General features: G+C 50.5%; 1 protein-coding gene across 1 annotated transcript; it reads right to left on the bottom strand.

Moving 5' to 3' along the window:
- Positions 1-2,340: 2,340 nt before the first annotated feature.
- Positions 2,341-13,159, bottom strand: MB (myoglobin). Its single transcript, XM_061417260.1, has 3 exons — positions 12,975-13,159; positions 7,401-7,623; positions 2,341-3,035 (listed from the first exon to the last, which is right to left on the bottom strand). Exons 1-3 carry the CDS (start codon positions 13,067-13,069, stop codon positions 2,889-2,891), a joined length of 465 nt encoding a protein of 154 aa, XP_061273244.1. The 5' UTR covers positions 13,070-13,159; the 3' UTR covers positions 2,341-2,888.
- Positions 13,160-17,164: the final 4,005 nt, after the last annotated feature.

The raw sequence follows: 17,164 nt of genomic DNA on the forward strand, positions 1-17,164 counted from the left end.
AGGTTAATGCAGAATATGTTCCATTGCAGGATCACATTTAAAAAGTATTATCCTGCATTTTCCCCCTGAAACTTCCTTTTCTCCTTTGCTCTTTCCTTTTGAGACAGCCAGGTATTTCTGTGCCCAGGCCTTGGGAAAAGACTTGACAGCTGAAAGCAATAAAAACATGTCCCTTGCCTGGATTTGCAGATTCAAAAGCTCAGGCCTGAGAGGACCAGAAAGAACACACAGAAAGGGCAAAAGATTTGGAGGAAATCATGAGGCATCTGTGCTGTCCAGGTTGGAAAATCGTTTTCTGAATCATCAGAAGGAAAGGAGTTGAAAGCAAAGAATAAGATTGCAGTTGGTGGAGGTTTCCAAAGAAAGTGGCTGTGCCTGTGCTGGGGGCCACTGTGAGCTCACAGAGGATCCTTATGTGAATGAGGACGAGGCATCCTTTCCCAGTGCGCAGTTTAGCAACTGGAGCACAGACTGGGTCCAGCTTTATTAGTCCCCTGGCCAGGCACTCATGTGCAGGGTACACCCTCTACCACTGTACAGGACAGCCAGGCATAAGCCCTGCTAACCCCTGCAGAAGGTGAGAAAGCTCAGACAGGCCCATGGGGTCTGAACAGGGGAAACGTCTGCCTCATATCCCAGGTGGAGAGCACTTGGGGTGGGTGTGGGGGTCCCTGGAAAGAAGTGGCACCAGGCAAAGGGAGCCTTGGGCAGCCTCAGAATTTCCTTGAGTGCCTGATGGGGACAATAACTCAAGACCAGGTGGAGTGCAGCACCCCTGAGGATACTACTGGGGACAGATGACAGTAGTGACCAGATTGCTACCTCCCTGCACATATACACCACAGCCCGGCACATGTAAGCTTCTTGGAATTAATTGGTCAAAATCCCAGGGACCTTTGGATTGCAGGGAGTGGGGATGGGGGGTTTCTTAAAGAGACTGAGGTTAAGTATTTGCCATCCAGCCACACTGAGGATTCCAAACAAAAATTTGAGTTGTAGAAAAAAAAGAAGTTGCCTTTTTTGCACATCAAAGGTATAAACTGAGCTTTTCTACCTGCTGAGCTCCACAAATATTTGTTATGTGAATACTGATGGTGTGTGACAAATACCTGGTACTTCTCTGCGACTGAATTTTATTCAGCCGATTTAATCATCAGAGCACATGTGTCTTCCTGACTAGATGGTCAATTGCTTGAGGGCAGGGACCAAATTATTCCTCTTTAAATCCCGCATACATATCCTACACAGAAGTATTCCTCACTTGGGCGTTCAGTGGAGTTACTATATAAATGCATGGAAATTTTCTCCAGGCTCCAAGATCCCCCTCTCGCTGTTTTCCCCTCCACTCGTCTCTCAGTTTATCAGATTGCGGAAGAATTCCCAAAGCCTGAAGCAGAGCAGAAGGACTTTAACTCTGCCCTCTGCTGCTGCAGCAGGGCCGGATGAATGAGCCCGTTAGAATTTGAGACATGTCTGTTTCTGAAGATGGGCTCTGGTCGGTTCAGTGCCTGTGAAACCTGGCATAGTCTGAGATTTGGGGCAGGGAGGTCGGGCTCATCACAGGGGTCTGACCGTTCAAGGACGGGGGGCACCAGGTTACCTGTCCTGGGAGCCCCTGGAGATGTATGGGGTGGAGGACTCGGGGCTTCCCACAGACAGCACCCTGAGTCTTGAGTGCTCTTCAAGCCCCTCTTGGCTTGGGTACCCACGTTGATCCAGACTACCAGATCCGTTTCTACAGCCTGTTCCAGCCTGCTACCTGGCTGCTGCAGCCACAGGCCAAGGTTTTATTCTAGTTCCCTGCAGCGAAACTTACACATTCTACCCATGCGCTCCGCTCAGCCTTTGTAGATACGGACTGTGTCTCTTGGCCTGCGTTGGTAAGTTATTCTCCATGCTTCTGCCCTTTCTCTGTGGCCAGAGGTCAGCCCTGCCACCAGCTGGCTGCCTAGCCGTCTCCTCAGCTGGAGTCCCTGCCAGCTTCCAGGCCGCACTTTAAACCGAGTTCTGCCACTTACTAGTGTCCTTAAGCATCTTTCCTAAGCTGTGGTAACCATGATGACCATCTTCCCCTGAGTCTGCATCTTCTCTGGGCCCCCACACTTGGTCTAGGGCAGCGGTCCCCAGGGATCCGTCTCGTTGGAGTCGACTTTTCCATGGACGGGTGTGAGGGGTGGAGGTGGGGGATGGGGGATGGTTTCGGGATGACTCAAGTGCGTTACTTTTATTGTGCATTTTATTTCTATTATTATTACATCAGCTCCACCTCAGATCATCAGTTATGAGATCCCAGAGGTTAGGGACCCCTGCTCTAAGGGATGAAAAACACCAGACAGAGACTGTGATATGAGAAATCCTTTATTAAACCAGGTGTCACTCCCCTACCTGAGAAGGGACATTTATGTTGCAGACACCATGCCTCCATGCCTCCCTAGGGCTGGGTGTGGCCGTCCCACCCAGCCCACACTTCCTTCTCAGGGCAAGCAAGACACTCTGCTGTCTTCAAGGGGCTGGGTGATGGGGTCAGAGAATTAGGCTGGAGTTTATGTTGACAGCTCGGATTGGGGATTTAAGGTGAGGGTAAAGGTGCAGGTCAGTTTAGAGGTTGGTAGGAATTGGGTTGGCATTGAGGTGAAAGGAAAGTTGAGTTTGACCCAGACTCAGCCAGCCACAGTCAAGCTTCTCATGGTTCCCAAGTTGATGACCCTCCACTGAAAGCCTGGTCCCCAGGCCTCTCCCAAGTCTCCCTCCACCCCTAACCCATCCACCTCTTCCACCCACCTCTCCTAAACAAAGCACACACTCAGAAGCAAACCCTATAACTACTTGGGATTCAGTCCCCGCCCACCCTGCCCAGGTGGGTGGGGTGAGGGGCACAGGGGTGGGGCTTAGCCATGGAAGCCCAGCACCTTGTACTGGGCAGCCATGTCATTCCGGAACAGTTCCAGGGCCTTGCTCATGGCAGCCTGGGCATCAGCACCGAAGTCTGAAGGATGCTTGGCATGTAGAACATGGATGATGGCGTCCGAGATGAACTGCAGGGACAGGAGCAGAGGGGTGCTGGTCACTGGCAGGACAAGCCAGGGGCCAGATGGGAATCAACCCCAGCCTCAGCTTTGCTTTATTGCAGGGCCATTTACTGAGTATTTATTATATATCAGGCACACTTCTGAGCGGCCTCCATGGATTAACTCCTCTAATCCCCACAACCCATGAGACAAGTACAGATGGGATAATAGAGGCCCATCTTAATACAGAGGAGGAAAGGTCAGGCCTTGGGCTTGTGGTCACAGTCGCATGGCTTGGTGGGTTGGCTACCCCCACCCCCAACCAGGGGCTTCCCAGGTGGCTCAGAGTAAAGAATCCACCTGCAGTGCTGGAGATGCAGAAGACATGGGTTCAGTCGCTGGGTTGGGAAAATCCCCTGGAGGAGAGCATGGCAACCCACTCCAGGATTCTTGCTTGGAGAATCCCATGGACAGAGATGGGCTACAGTCCCTAGGGTCACAGAATTGGACATGACTGAAGCGACTTAGCATGCATACACGCTACCCACCTCTACTATGTTCAGGATGTTTTATTGTTCAGTCACTCAGTCCTGTCAGACTCTTTGCAACCCCATAGACAGCAGCACGCAAGGCTTCCCTGTCCTTCACTATCTCCCTGTATGTGCTCAAACTCCTGTCCATTGAGTCAATGATGCCATCTAACCATCTCATCCTCTGTTGCCCCTTCTCCTGCCCTCAATCTTTCCCAGCATCAGGATCTTTTCCCATGAGTTGGCTCTCCACATCAGATAGCCAAGGTATTGGAGGTTCAGCTCAGGATGAGGACCCAACCTATTACATGGTTCTAATCCAGGATTTTGCAATCAGAAAGTCTAGAAAATACTTCCATGTGTGTGGATTTAATTTTTGCATTTAATGGCTTAGGATGGTGCTCTCTTTCAGTAGCCTTTAGGAGGGACAGTGGCGGGAGGGTGATCAGAACATCTTATTTTCTGCACCAAGCACGGAGCTGGTCCTCAGAAGCATTGGTGGAAGAGAAGGAGAGAGAGGAAGAGGAAAGGGACCAGGCCTATGCTTGGACCCAAGGCTGATCATATGTTACAGCAGCCTCACCATCACTGTTGGCTCTACCATCCACATTGTCATGCCCAGAAAGATGGGCACAAACATCTCCACAGCACAGGGCTGCTTTAAGGGACTGAGAAACCTTATATAGTAAGAAGCTACTCGCTTTTTCAACAGTTCAGAAAGATTTGATGCCAATTTCAGCCGTGGCCTGTGGACAAGGGGTGTCATTTTACAGAGGCCAGACTGAGGTCATGTTGCAAGTGGATGGGAGAGCTGGAATCTGCACCCAGGGGACTGTGGACAAACAACAGCCAGAGCCAGGGAGACAGAGGCCACCAGTGGTGGGTTTGTTCATATTCTCCGGCATCCAGGGTACAAGTGGCCAAAAGCTGACGGGTGGGGGTGAGGGGAGCGCGTGCAGGGCAGCCTCAGGAGCACAAATGTCAGCACCTAGTAAACCCCGCTTGGCCAGAAGCCAGGACAGCGCCACAGACACCCACTGCTGGGCATCGGGGGGGACATGTGTTTAATTCCCTTTTAATGTCATAAACGTAACAAAGCCAAGTGAGGGGATGGGCTGACCTAGCGAGAACTTGGAGACCCAGGTTCCAGGCCCAGTTCCACCCTGACCTCCACGGATGACCTCACATGTAAGACAGAGATCCTGACTCCTTTGGGTCCCTCAATTCAGCCTTTCCTGAGTCAACTTCTGAGTCACTAATACTAGGAAAATTGTGGGCTGGGGCAGCTAGAAGACTGAGAAAAGACTTCAGCACCCAGCACCCTCTGGGGCCCCCTTGCTAATGGGTGAGAAGGAGCAATTTCTCATGAAGAACATAGACAAAGGTTCCACGGTGAGGGGAACAGCAGACGCGGGGCGCTGTCTTAATTTTTTGCAGTAGCTCAGACGGTAAAGCGTCTACCTGCAATGCGGGAGACCTGGGTTTGATCCCTGGGTCAGGAAGATCCCCTGGAGAAGGAAATGGCAACCCACTCCAGTACTCTTGCCTGGAAAATTCCATAGATGGAGAAGCCTGATGGGCTACAGTCCATGGGGTCGCAAAGAATTGGACACGACTGAGTGACTTCACTTCCACTTTCTTTGCAAACTTGTTTTAAGTAGACCCGGTTCTAGTCTGCTAGCTGGCAGTCCTATTTCCAGACCGCACTGGTTTCTCTCTAAGCCTGTCTGCTCCTCCCTGGAGATGGGATCCATCATTCAAGCTGGGTTGTGAGCCCCCTGCCTGTCACTGGGGTTCAAATATGGAAGAAGCCAGGGTCTGACCTTGAGGAGCTCCTGTCCCAGCCAGGAGACAGCTGGGTAAAGAGATAAATTACAATACAGCCGGCAGGCGCCACGGCAGGGCTGGAATAAATGCCTTTGCTGGGGAGGGCTGGCAGGTGGAGCAGCTGACTGCCTCGTGGGCCAGAACTGAAGAGGTGGCTTCTGCGCTGGGCCTTGGAGAATGAACAGGGATTTGCCGAGAGAAGATGGGGAGGCGAAAGCACCACTTGTGCAGAATCCCAGGGGCAGGAACTGTTCCTCATGTCTGTGATGCTGAGATGGGCAGGCAGAATTGTTTGTGTGTGATGCGGGAGAGCAGGTGGGGCTTCTCCGGTAGTTCAGAGGGTAAAGAATCTGCTTACAATGCAGGAGACCTGGGTTCGAGATCCCCTGGGGGAGGGCATGGCAACCCACTCCAGTATTCTTGCCTGGAGAATTCCATAGACAGAGGAGGCTGGACTGACAGGCTACAGTCCAGAGGGTCACAAAGAGTCAGACACAACTGAGTAGCTAACAGTTTCACAGTAACCTTTGGGAGGGCAGGCAGGGGAGCTGGATGGTGGGGCTGAAGACAATGGTGATGGTGGTTGTTCACAGGAGACGTTGCACCATCAGGAATTAAGAGCGCAAGTTCCAGAGTAACATAGATCAGACTGTCCCTCCTGGCTTATATGCTGTGTGACTGGGAGCAAGCTACTCAACCTCTCTGAGCCTTCAGTTTCCAAATCAGTAAAGTGGGGATGAGAAGAGTCCCTGCCTGGGGAAGAGAATGCTGTTTACCTGCCCAATGGCCATTTTCACCTTCTTCCTTGTAAGAGAACACTAGTTTGTATTTGGAGTGGCAATAGACTACATTTCCCAGCTTTCCACACAGATAGACATGATCTCATGACTAACTTTTGGACAGTGAGATGTAAATAACACTGTTGGGTGAGATGCCTGGGGTTTCTCAAAAGACAGCCTTTGTCTCTTCCTCCTGCTCTCTGTTTGGAATATGGACCAGAAGGCTGGAGCTCCAGCAGCTATCTTGGACCACGAGTCAACTTTGAGGGTAGACACCATATTTATGCCAAGGATGCCAACACAGAAAGAGCCTGCATCCCCGGTACCTATGGGGCTCCCACACCAGCTCTGGGCTCCTGACCTCTGAACTTCTTTTGTAAGAGAAAAAGACAACACTGAATGCAGTTCCTAAGCTCATGGGGGTAATCGTGAAAGTTCCACGCAGTGACCCATGCAAACTGCTTCTCATAGCCCATCCTAACCAGAAGTTTTCATGACTAACCTTACCTTCACTGCTGCACCAAACTGCCTGTGGCCCCATCCTCGGGGGTGATAGCCTCAGGGCCCTTTATCCCCCAGTTTCCTAGTTCTCCTTCTTGCCATATCCCTCCACCCACTGGGTCTAGACACAGGACTTGAAACTCAGACTCTCCCCAGCCCACCCAACTTCTCAGTCCATCACAGGAGATTCAAGCCAATTGCTTATGTCTTGGACACCTGAGGCGCCCTCTCTTCATCCGTAAAGATGCTGGAACTAATAATTCCCACCCAGAATTAAGCCCCAGCTACTGAACTCCTGCCACATGAGTCCTGTGTATGTCCGACTTGCAGTGGCACAGAGACTAGGAGCTGGGTTTCTGGAGGAATAGAGACCTAGTCTGAATCCTGGTTCTGCTACTTGGTGCCTCTGTGACCAGGGGCAAGCTGCTTAACCTCTCTGTGCCTCAGTTTCCTCATCTGTTGAGAGGGTGGGATAGTGGTGCCTACTCATAGACAGAAGGCAAGCTGTGTACTTCACAGCCACTTCTCCCTTGGTAATAAGACACTCATTTGGGGGAAAAATATGTTTACTCTCAATGACCCAGGAGGAAGGCCAAGTGGGTAGCAGCCCACTTTACAGATGAGAAAACTGGGGGATAAAGAGGAACAGCATAGGTCACTCAGCAAGTTATAACTGAGCTGGGACTTGAACCCAAATCTCAGGTCTTCGAGGCCTCCCCTTCCATCCTCCCAGCCACCCGGGACCCGCCACTCACCTCCAGGTACTTGACAGGGATCTTGTGCTTGTTGGCATGTGACTCGGCCAGGTGCTTCACCTCCGCCTCATGGTGACCCTTTTTCTTCAGGATACCCCCCAGGGCCGTGAGCACCGTGTTGCCATGCTTCTTCAGGTCCTCGGAGGCCTTCATCTCAGCCTCTGTCTTCAGGTGCTTGAACTTGTCAAATTTCTCCAGGGTCTCGGGATGACCTGTGAAGAGCCTGAGGGGTACAAGGAGGGCTTGAGTTAGACACAGGGGTCAGGAGGTGGCCAGACTCAAGTTCAAATCCACACCCTCCCAGTTGCTAGCTGTGTGACTGTGGCAATTCGCTTCACCTCTCTGTGCTTCAGTCTCCCCATCCAAGGAATAGGGGTAACGAGTCCCTCCCTATAGAAGTGTGAGGATTAAATTGAATGAGATGGTATAGGCTGAGGGTCACACAGGAAGTGTCCTATAAATGCTTGCTATTACTATTTTTAGCATCATCATCTGCTTCATTGTTACTGTGAAAGGCTGGAAGGAAAAACATCTGCATGGTACCTGGCCTCGCCCCCATTTGCTCTAAGCTGTTGGGAGCAAAGATGACTAGACGTGTCACCGTGGAGCAGGGAGGAGCACGGGGGCTAAAGGATTTGTGGAGTATGTGCTGTGCGCCAGGCCCGCGCTAGGCTCTCCACTTGCACTTCCCTTTGGTGATGTATTATCCCCATTTTACATATGAGGGAACAGAGGCTGAGGAGTATGAGGTCCTAGCTCAATATCACATAGCTGGGCTGCAGATGAGCCAGACTGAAATCAGGTCTGAGTAACTCAAAATGTAGTCCATGCAGGGGACCATCTCTGCAGCTTCCTGCCCGAGGATCATCCTTTGGCTGCTTAAATACTTCCAGCTTCAGGAGGCTCACTACTCCATGTGACAGCTTTTCTAGTCTGAACAGCTCTCAGGCTCAGAAAGCGCTTGCTTATTTTGCTCTGCCTCCCTGTTTTTCCCAGGCCCCTCACAGTACTGACGGTGAGAATCTCTAATGGGAGCCATCTGCCAAAGACCAGGCCCCCACTCTTGCCAGGGACCCAGAGAGTTGGCCGCAGTGATCCAAGGAGTCACCTGTTGCCTCAGACTTCAGTCTTTCATTCTGCAGAAAGGTGGGGATCGTTAAAGGGAGTCGTACGTGCCACGGGGAGGAGGGAGAGATTTTTCCCATTTCACTCATGGGCAAAGGGAAGACCGCAGAGGTAGGTGACTTGTCCAGGGTCACATGTCTGGTCAGTAGCAGAGCCCAGACACGAACCCACACAGATGGTTCCATAACTCATGCTCTCTCTTTTGTGTTGCACCCGGAAACCTCTGCCAGAGTGACCCTGTCTGCTGGACTTTCCCTCCTCTTGTCTGATGGCTTCAGTTCCTTGAAAGCTTTCTCTTTTGTGATTTCCTGGCTCTAGAACACCCTTAAACCTAACTGCAGACACACTCCAGTGTGCACAAGTGTCTCACGGCACATACCCATAATCACACGTATGCTCATGCACACACACACACACACACACGGGCATAGCACAGACAGGGAGCACCCCCTTCCCCCAAAGGCATGTCCCTCCTGCCTTCCCAGAACACCCAGTGCTGCCCACAGCCATGCTCAATGTCACTACCTCATCTGGGGCCCCGGCCAACCCTTCTACATCACTGACAGCTCATCTCCAGCACTTTTCACCTCAGGGTCCCTGAGATCCTGACTATTATTATCTGGCGACAATGATCCTTGAACTCCTGCCTGACAGATGCAAGACCCAGAACCCACAGGTGAAGGTCGGGACACTGGAGGGAGACTCTGGGGAAGAAGAGGACCGAGGACCTGGGACCCAAGGCCACCAGGGGTCTGAGACATCTTGGGAGACCCCCGGATGTCTGGGGAAGAGACTAAGCACTGAGAATCATGAAAGCTGAGTTCTGGCCCCAGTTCTGCCTCTGCTGTGATGTTGAAAAAGTCACTCAGCTCCTCTGGGTTTTGGATCAACTATCTTAAACCAAAAAGTTGATTTCTCAGCTTCCAAGTTCTAAGGCTTGACCCCTCCAACCCAGACCTCACCCTACACTCTTAGCACTTGTCAGCCAGAGAGGGAACCCCGGATTTACTTTAACACTGCAGAAAAACCTGGCTTCTGAATGCCCATCAGATCTTCCTTTCTACAGCTGCCTCCCTCCACTGCCCCCAAGGCCGGCAGCTGGGAGTCCCTGGGAAGCCACAGAAGGTCCTACCTGGGAACTTGTGACAGTGGCAACTCAGAAAATGAGCAGCTGGAAGGCCCTCACCCTGTAGACATGGGTGGGTGGGGCTTTTCTTCCAGGGTTTCAGAAGCACGCGCTTGCCTTGTGCTTTCATCTTCAATCCTATCGTCAACCTGCCTAGTTTATTACAGGTCAGCGGGAAAGGAGGCCAGTTCCCAGCTGTGCTCTGAGCTGAGACCCAACCAGACACCCACATGAAAGATAGAAGGCGCTCCCAGGCCTGCATAAATTCTTCTCTGCTCTAGAACCGAAGAACCAGACGAGGGTGGGAACGCATCTCTTGTATGCTAAGACTGCGGGACGACATGGTATAGGGTTCAGGAGTGGCAATGCTGATCCAGGCTGCTGGACTTGAACTCCAGCTTTGGGACTTCAGGCAAGTCACTTAACTTCTCTGTTAAACGTGGGGATTATAATAACGTCCACCTCATGAGGTTACTGTGAGGCTGAAATGAGTTAATATACATGAACACGTAACACAGGGCCTAGCAATCAGTGTGTAACATATTTACATGTTTGCTGTCCTCATCAAAAGCTCTAGGCCACGATCACCATCACCACCATCACCCCCATCATCCTCACCAGCTCCATCATCACCATCCTCACCACCACCATCGTCATCACTAGGATTGGGAATCTTGGGTTCTGTCTGTAGCTGCCATTGGTTGACTGGGACTCTTGAGCCATGTTTCCTCCCGGTGACATGAGACATACTGGCCACCAGCAGTGACTTCCCAATTTTCCATGGCCTCGAAATCCTTTGTTCAAATGCAAAAATAAATAAAGCAGGAAAGATCTGGGGGAAAAGAAGGAAAGGCAGGGGCCCAAAGCCCTCTTCAGCTGCCTCCGCCCTCCTAAAAACCCCCGTTTCCTGGAGCCAGACTCTGCAACTGACCTTCCAGCTATTATGTTCTAGGACATAATGATCACATACTTGCAGTGAAGCCCTCAGAGTTTTATTAACAGACCGAACAGAATTTGCTATCTGTCATAACCAGAGGAGTGGGAGAAATGACCTTTTCAAGAAGAGTAAGAAAACCCAGGTTCGGCATCTGGAGCAGAATCACAAGGTCATTTCTCACAGGGCACCCTGGAAGTCAGCATCCCCTTCTCCCTGTCCCTGGCCCCCAAATACCAAGAGGGCAGAAGCCGTCGGCGTGGTTTCTGCATGTCTTCAGCTTAAGATGTGATGGGGCATCAGGCTGTCTGGGGCCTGCCAGGGGTCGGCAGTCTCCAGCATCACGTCTTGCCCCTGGCTCCTGCCCCTGGCAGTTTTCTCTGATCCACTGGGAAGGGAGGGGCTGTTTCTCCCATGATACCTTACCCCAAGTCTCCTTCCAGACCTCCAAGTCACTGACTTAGGGCTGACAGCCCCCAGATCACCTGGGAAAGACTCCTTTTTGGCAAACTGGTCTCCCACTCAGCTACCCTGCCTCCTCTCCAAAAGCAAGGCAGGATCCAGGACTCAAAGAATGCCAAGGCATGGGGGTGGGCAGGGATCTCAGAGACCATGAAGGTAATCCCTCCATTCAACAAATAGGGAAATGGGACCCAGACAGGATTAGTGACTTGTCCAAGGTCACACAGCAAAGGGAGAGCTGAGGAGTTGATGTCTACTTTGGAGAGTCTTCTGTCCAACCAAATAGGACCTCTTGCAGTGCCAGTAGCCAACTGACAGAGGCATAAGAGGAAAAAGACACAAAGGAAAACCCCAAGATGCCAGTTAGATTCAACAGGGAACTTGACCATCCTTTCTCATGTGTTTTTGGCATGGGCCACTAAGGCTGAAACTCCAGATAATAGAGCTTATAGCTTATGTCTGGGTCATTCTCCCAGACATGGGAGCTGGAAATGGGTGAAGCCTGGGGGAGGCTGAAAGGGTGTCTAAATGGGAGAGGAAAACCTGCTCTGACTCATAAAGAAGGAGAAATTCATCTATAAAGTGTAAAGGACAATCCATTCACTCATGGCAACCAGGGCCCACCTCCTCCCAGGCGCAGAAATGTCGATGTACGCTTTTGACTCACGCTGCCCAGAGCATGAGAAAGGACCAGGAGGAGAGGGGAGTCTATCACCACTTGGCGAAGAAGGCAATGAGAACATGAGGTTCTATTTCTGAACCACAGCCACCCTCTGCTTACAAAACTTAGAATTTTGGGGGGTGGGGGGCGGGGAGGGTGTTTCTTTATTCAGGAATCCCTTGCTAAAGAAGGCAAGATGTGCTTGGAGATTATTCTGAGCCTTCAAAAGACATACCCAACATCAAAAGTCAAGATTAGGGACTTCTGTGGTGGCACAATGGATAAGAATCTGCCAGCCAATGCAGGAGACATGGGTTGGATCCCTGATCTGGAAAGATTCCATATGCCGCTGAGCAACTAAGCCCATGCCCCGCAACTACTGAGCCCACGCTCTAGAGCCCTAGAGCCGCAACTACGGAGCCTGCGTTCCTGCACCTGGAGCCTGTGTTCCCCAGCAAGAGAAACCACGGCAATGAGAAGCCCATGCATGGCAATGAAGAGCAGCCCCTGCTCACCACAACTAGAGAAAGCAACAAAGACCCAACACAGCTAAAATAATAATAATTACTATTATTATTATTATACTTTAAAGGGCCCAATTCTAAGCTTCATCTCCAAGAGTTACTGACATCTTTTGGAACTCACTCTATGCCAGGAATTATGCTGGGCCCCTTGGCTGCAGCATTTTATTTAATTCTTACTTCTACTGTATAATGTAGATATTAGGATTCCCCCCCCTCCCATTTTATAGGAGAAGAAACTGAGGCTCAGAGAAGTTATGTGCTTTCCCAAAGGTCACACAACAGCTCGGTGGCAGAGCCAGGTGTAGAACCACATATCTCATCTTGAAGGCCATGTCTTAATCCTTGGCATTTTACAGACTTTAATGAACTTGTGACTCTGGGGTCATCCTTCCCTTCTTAGGTCCTTTGTGTCCTCATCCATTAGGTGAGGTGAGAAAGACCTCTCAGACCTTTCTTGTTAATTCTAGCTATAATTTTAGGATTCCTTCTGGTGGGCTCTAAGCATCAAGGATTTGATCATCAAAGCTCCTCCCAGCTGCTAGCACAAGTGTGAAATGGATCTGCTTTCCTGATTCCAACCTCTGATACATAAAAACACAGGAGAACCAAGTAGGGGGTTTAACAAAGTTAATTAACACAGCAGCCAACTGGTCAACCCCGGGGCAAACGTTCCACCTTGCAGGCAAACATTCTTGACCTTGAGGAAGGAGGTGACAGGGGCAGTGGGATTTCTTCCTTTTACCTGATGAGGACCTCCTGCCCATGGCCTGCGACATCAGCCTCCACCTTCCCCCAGGCATTCAGCACCAACTGCCATTCCCCGTCGCTGAGCCCCATGGCGCAGTCTGAAGAAGAGAAAAAGAACAAGGGCGGACTGACTGGGTGTCCTGTCTCCGACAGCTGGGGTTTGAGGCTGCCTGGCCCCACAGGGATTTTATACCTTCCCAGATGCTTAACAGGGATCACTTGACAGCTCATTCACTCTCTCTCTCCCTCCTCCCCACCCCCTTCTCTCATGTAGGGGTCTAATCTTTTCCTTTCTCTAGCCCTCACATGGAAGCTATTTTGAGGCAGGTGCCATTGTGGGGAGGTAGGCCAACTCAGGTCACGGGTGTGGTGGTGGTGGGGTTGTGTGTGCGGAGAGTGGGGAGGAGGCTGGGCCACTGTTTGGACTCTCAGAGGCCAACAGAAAGGGCAAGGCTAGGGCTGACGCCAGTGGCCTGAAACCCAACTCCCCCTGCTGTCAGCCACCCCAAGAGGACCTGTCATATCTCTAAGCCCAGGGCAGCAGGCACCCTGGCTTGGCCCTGGGACTGTCCTGGCCTTAGCAGTCTCTTTGCCCACCGTCTAGAAGCCCACTTTGCCAGAATGCCTCTCACTTTTCAGAGTGGTGGGAAGGAACCTCGATGGTTTCCTGCTTATAACTGGGTGAACCCAGGCAGATCCATACCCTCTTGGAGCCTGCATTTTCCCACTACACCCAGAAAGCTCAAATATTGTTCAGATATTTTCCTCTGAAAAATTGTGCTTCATGTGCCCCCTCAAGACACAATTAACTGCCTGCCCTTTCCACCTATTCGCATGTGTTCCTGTCACACCGCTTACCTCATTGCATCACATTTCTTTGTATCCATACTGGCTCCTCCGTTAGTACCCTAGCACCCAATACTCAGAGACTTTCCCAGGTGCCAGGCTCTATTCTAATCACTTTACATTTGGTAACTCCTTTAGTCTCCCGACAGCCCTATATGATAAATATAGACATTACCCCCACCTTGTGGAGGGGAAGTTAAGGAGATGTGCCACAGTCACACAGATAGCTGATGGAAGAGCTGGGTTTTGAACCAGGAAGTCAGGCCCCTGAATCCGTACTCCCAAACACTTTACTTTGGTTACCATGTGCAGGAGCTTTGTTTCCTTCATCTGAGTGTTTTGTGGGCCTTGCACAGTGCTGTATACCAAGTTGAACTGAATAAAGGTTCACTGAATTTAAAAGGTGAATGGCCTTCCCAGGAAGGCAAGAGAATGATCAACCTTTATTTTTCATTCATCCATCTTCCCATCCATCCATCCATCCATCAACCCCTCTATCCACTCACCCACCATCCGTCCATCTGTCCATCATCCATCCATCCATCTATCCACCATTCTGCCATCCACCCAACAAACTGTTATAAGGTACCTACTGTGTGTCAGAAACTGCTACATGCTGAGGACACAAACCAGATAAAACACATCGTGGTGTTCAATCTCCTAGGGAGAGAGATAAGTAAGAGGAATAACATTACAGTTCAGTTTATGTGGCGCTATGATCAGGGTCTACACAGAACTTTACAGTTTACAAAGTGCCTCCTCGGGCAAGACTAATCTAGTCTTCCCAATGCCCCAGCAAGGTAGAAAGCATCATCCCATTTTATAGCTGTGGACCACGAGACTCAGCAAGGATAAACATCAGGTGTCCTGGCCACCCTGGGACTGTATTGGACCTGTCAGTTATGACTGCCCTACATACACAGCTCTTTCTAAAGATAACTGCCCTGCCCCAGCCCCCAAGGTCATGTCCTCTCCCAAATCCCGTGGCTAGTCACAGCTGATTGAACCAAGGCTGGGACCTAATTAGAGGCAGCCAATGGCATGGCTCTGTCAAACAGCCAGTGTCTATTAACTACACCAATCAGATCCCCTCTTTAAAATATGAACAGAGATGATTGATAAGAATTGGCTAGGTGGTAGGAAATGCTAGGTGAAAGGGTTCCATGGCTAGCACCAAGTAAGACCCCCAAACTCAGAGCTTCCCCAGAACAACCTTGTGTCTCCATTCTGATTCTGGTAAAGCCTGCTCCCATTTCAGTTCCAGGGTGACCATCACACTTCCTGTGTGACCTTTTCTGTATCATTGAGTGATCCCTGTTTAGATATTGAGTCAGTCAGCGGACTCCTAACAACCAAAGAGACCAGAAGCACACAGGCCCCTTCTTGACAATGTGCTCCTGAAACCACACGTGAGGATCCATGTTAACCCAGGACACTGAGTTGGTATATCTCCAGAAGTCATTCAGCTTTCACAGTGAAAGGTTCAGTTGTAAAATGAGTAACTAAGAGACTACCCTGGTGGTCAGGTGGTAAAGAATCTGCCTTCCAATGCTGGGGATGTGGGTTTGATCCCTGGTCAAGGAAGTAAGATCCCATGTGCCCACTAAGCCCAAGAGCTGTTACTAGAGAGCCTGCACACTGCGACTACTGAGCCCATGCAGACTGCAACCAGAGCCTGGGGGCCACACAAGAGAAGCCCACGTACCGCAACACAGACCCAGCCGAACATTTGTTCATTTGTCCATTCCCCATCCTGCTACCAAGGGCTGACTCTGTGCCAGGCTCAGGATCAAAGAGAAAGGCCACTCTGAGAGAGTTTGCTGAGGTCTCAGCTCCTAGTCCTGGCTCCTTGCTGGAGGGTGAGCTCATCAGTATGGGAGGGAAGTGCAGAAGGAAGAGCAGAGAGAAGAGCAGAAGCAGCAGCGAGCTGCCCCCAGTCTGAACCAACCCCTGAGGCCCATTGGGGACACCCCTGAAAGAATCAGCATCACTGGTTCCCATTTAAATCCCCAGCCCTGGCTATGCCACTTGCAAAACCCTTCTACCCAGTGCCCTGAGAACCTCAGCACATCCCTGAGGGGCTGGCAGAGCGGGACTCATTGTTATCCCACATGGCTGTTCAGAAACAAAGGCTTGGAGACCTTGTACACCCGCCCGAAGCTGGTAAGCAGCAGAGCTGGAACCAACAGCCCAATCGACAGCCCTTGTCCCATCTCCAGCCTCCTGAGTTTTCCAAGGATGGCCTGAGTACTTAAAATTTCATCAACTTGTTACCAGCAGTAAAGTGTTTAATATGAAGCTGTCACCCCCTTAGCAGGCACCCTCATTAACTGGCAAGTTCATGGAAACCCATGGCTTTGAAGTTGATGAACCTTTTAAGTTTTACCTTTTAAGTTAATAGGAGGGACCAACATCTGTTTGTACTTACACGTCTCTATAACAGAACTGGCGGTACCTAGCAGTTGCTATGGCTACCTGCAGCCACCAGCTTTGTTTGGGGGCTATAATTATCCCTGTGACAGCCTTCTAATAGCCGGGGCAGGGAAACTGGAAAGGCACAGAATAGGAAAGCCAGGCTGCTTCTGCATGCAAAGTTTTCTGCAGCCTTACAAGCTTATGCATACACACATACAGGTGAGTTAGTCTGACACCCAGTGGGGCAGAACTAGATCCCACCAAGGGAGACCTGCCTCTTCCTCTTCTTCCCTTTCATATCATAGAATCCTTTGAATGGGAAAATCTGAAACATATAGAATCATCCTCAAGTCTTCAAATTCTGGACACTTGAGATCCTAGAGTTACAGTTCTAGAAGGCCAGAGTGTTCAACTTTCACCACCCTGAAAACTTGGGTTCTACATTCAGAGTCAGAAAACTAAAGAAAGAGTAATCTAGAATCGTAGGGACATAGGATCTTGAAACTTACAGAGGCCTAGATGGTATCAAAGTTCCCACTGAATCAGCGGTCCCCAACCTTCTTGGCATCAGGGACTGGTTTCGTGGAAGACAGTTTTTCCATGGACCGGGGGTGGGGGGATGGTTTGGGGATAATTCAAGCACACTACATTCATTGTGCAATTTATTTCTATTGTTATTACATCAGCTCCACCTCAGACCATTGGGCATTAGACCCCGAGGTTGGGAGACCCCTGCACTAAATGCAGGAATTTTCCCTACAGATCATAATCTGCTTGAATACTTCTAGGAGCAGCGAACTCACTTTCTAAAAACCAAAGTATGCCTTCTTGTCAAGCTCACTCCCTTGTCCTGGCTCTCTGGTGCTCCTTGGGAATGTAGAGAACCAGCTGAAAGAAGTTTCAGGCTCCCTAAGATTTTTCTTG

The sequence above is a fragment of the Bos javanicus genome, chromosome 5 (genome assembly GCF_032452875.1).
Source record: "Bos javanicus breed banteng chromosome 5, ARS-OSU_banteng_1.0, whole genome shotgun sequence".
NCBI classification, from domain to species: domain Eukaryota; kingdom Metazoa; phylum Chordata; class Mammalia; order Artiodactyla; family Bovidae; genus Bos; species Bos javanicus.

Bases quoted from the DNA above. Each gene is read 5' to 3' on its own strand.
- MB (XM_061417260.1), bottom strand. From the start codon at position 13,069: ATGGGGCTCAGCGACGGGGAATGGCAGTTGGTGCTGAATGCCTGGGGG. The intron at 7,624-12,974 runs GTAAAAGGAAGA...TGTACCCCTCAG, and splicing joins GGGCAGGAGGTCCTCATCAG to GCTCTTCACAGGTCATCCCG. The intron at 3,036-7,400 runs GTGAGTGGCGGG...CTGTCCCTGCAG, and splicing joins TCCCTGTCAAGTACCTGGAG to TTCATCTCGGACGCCATCAT.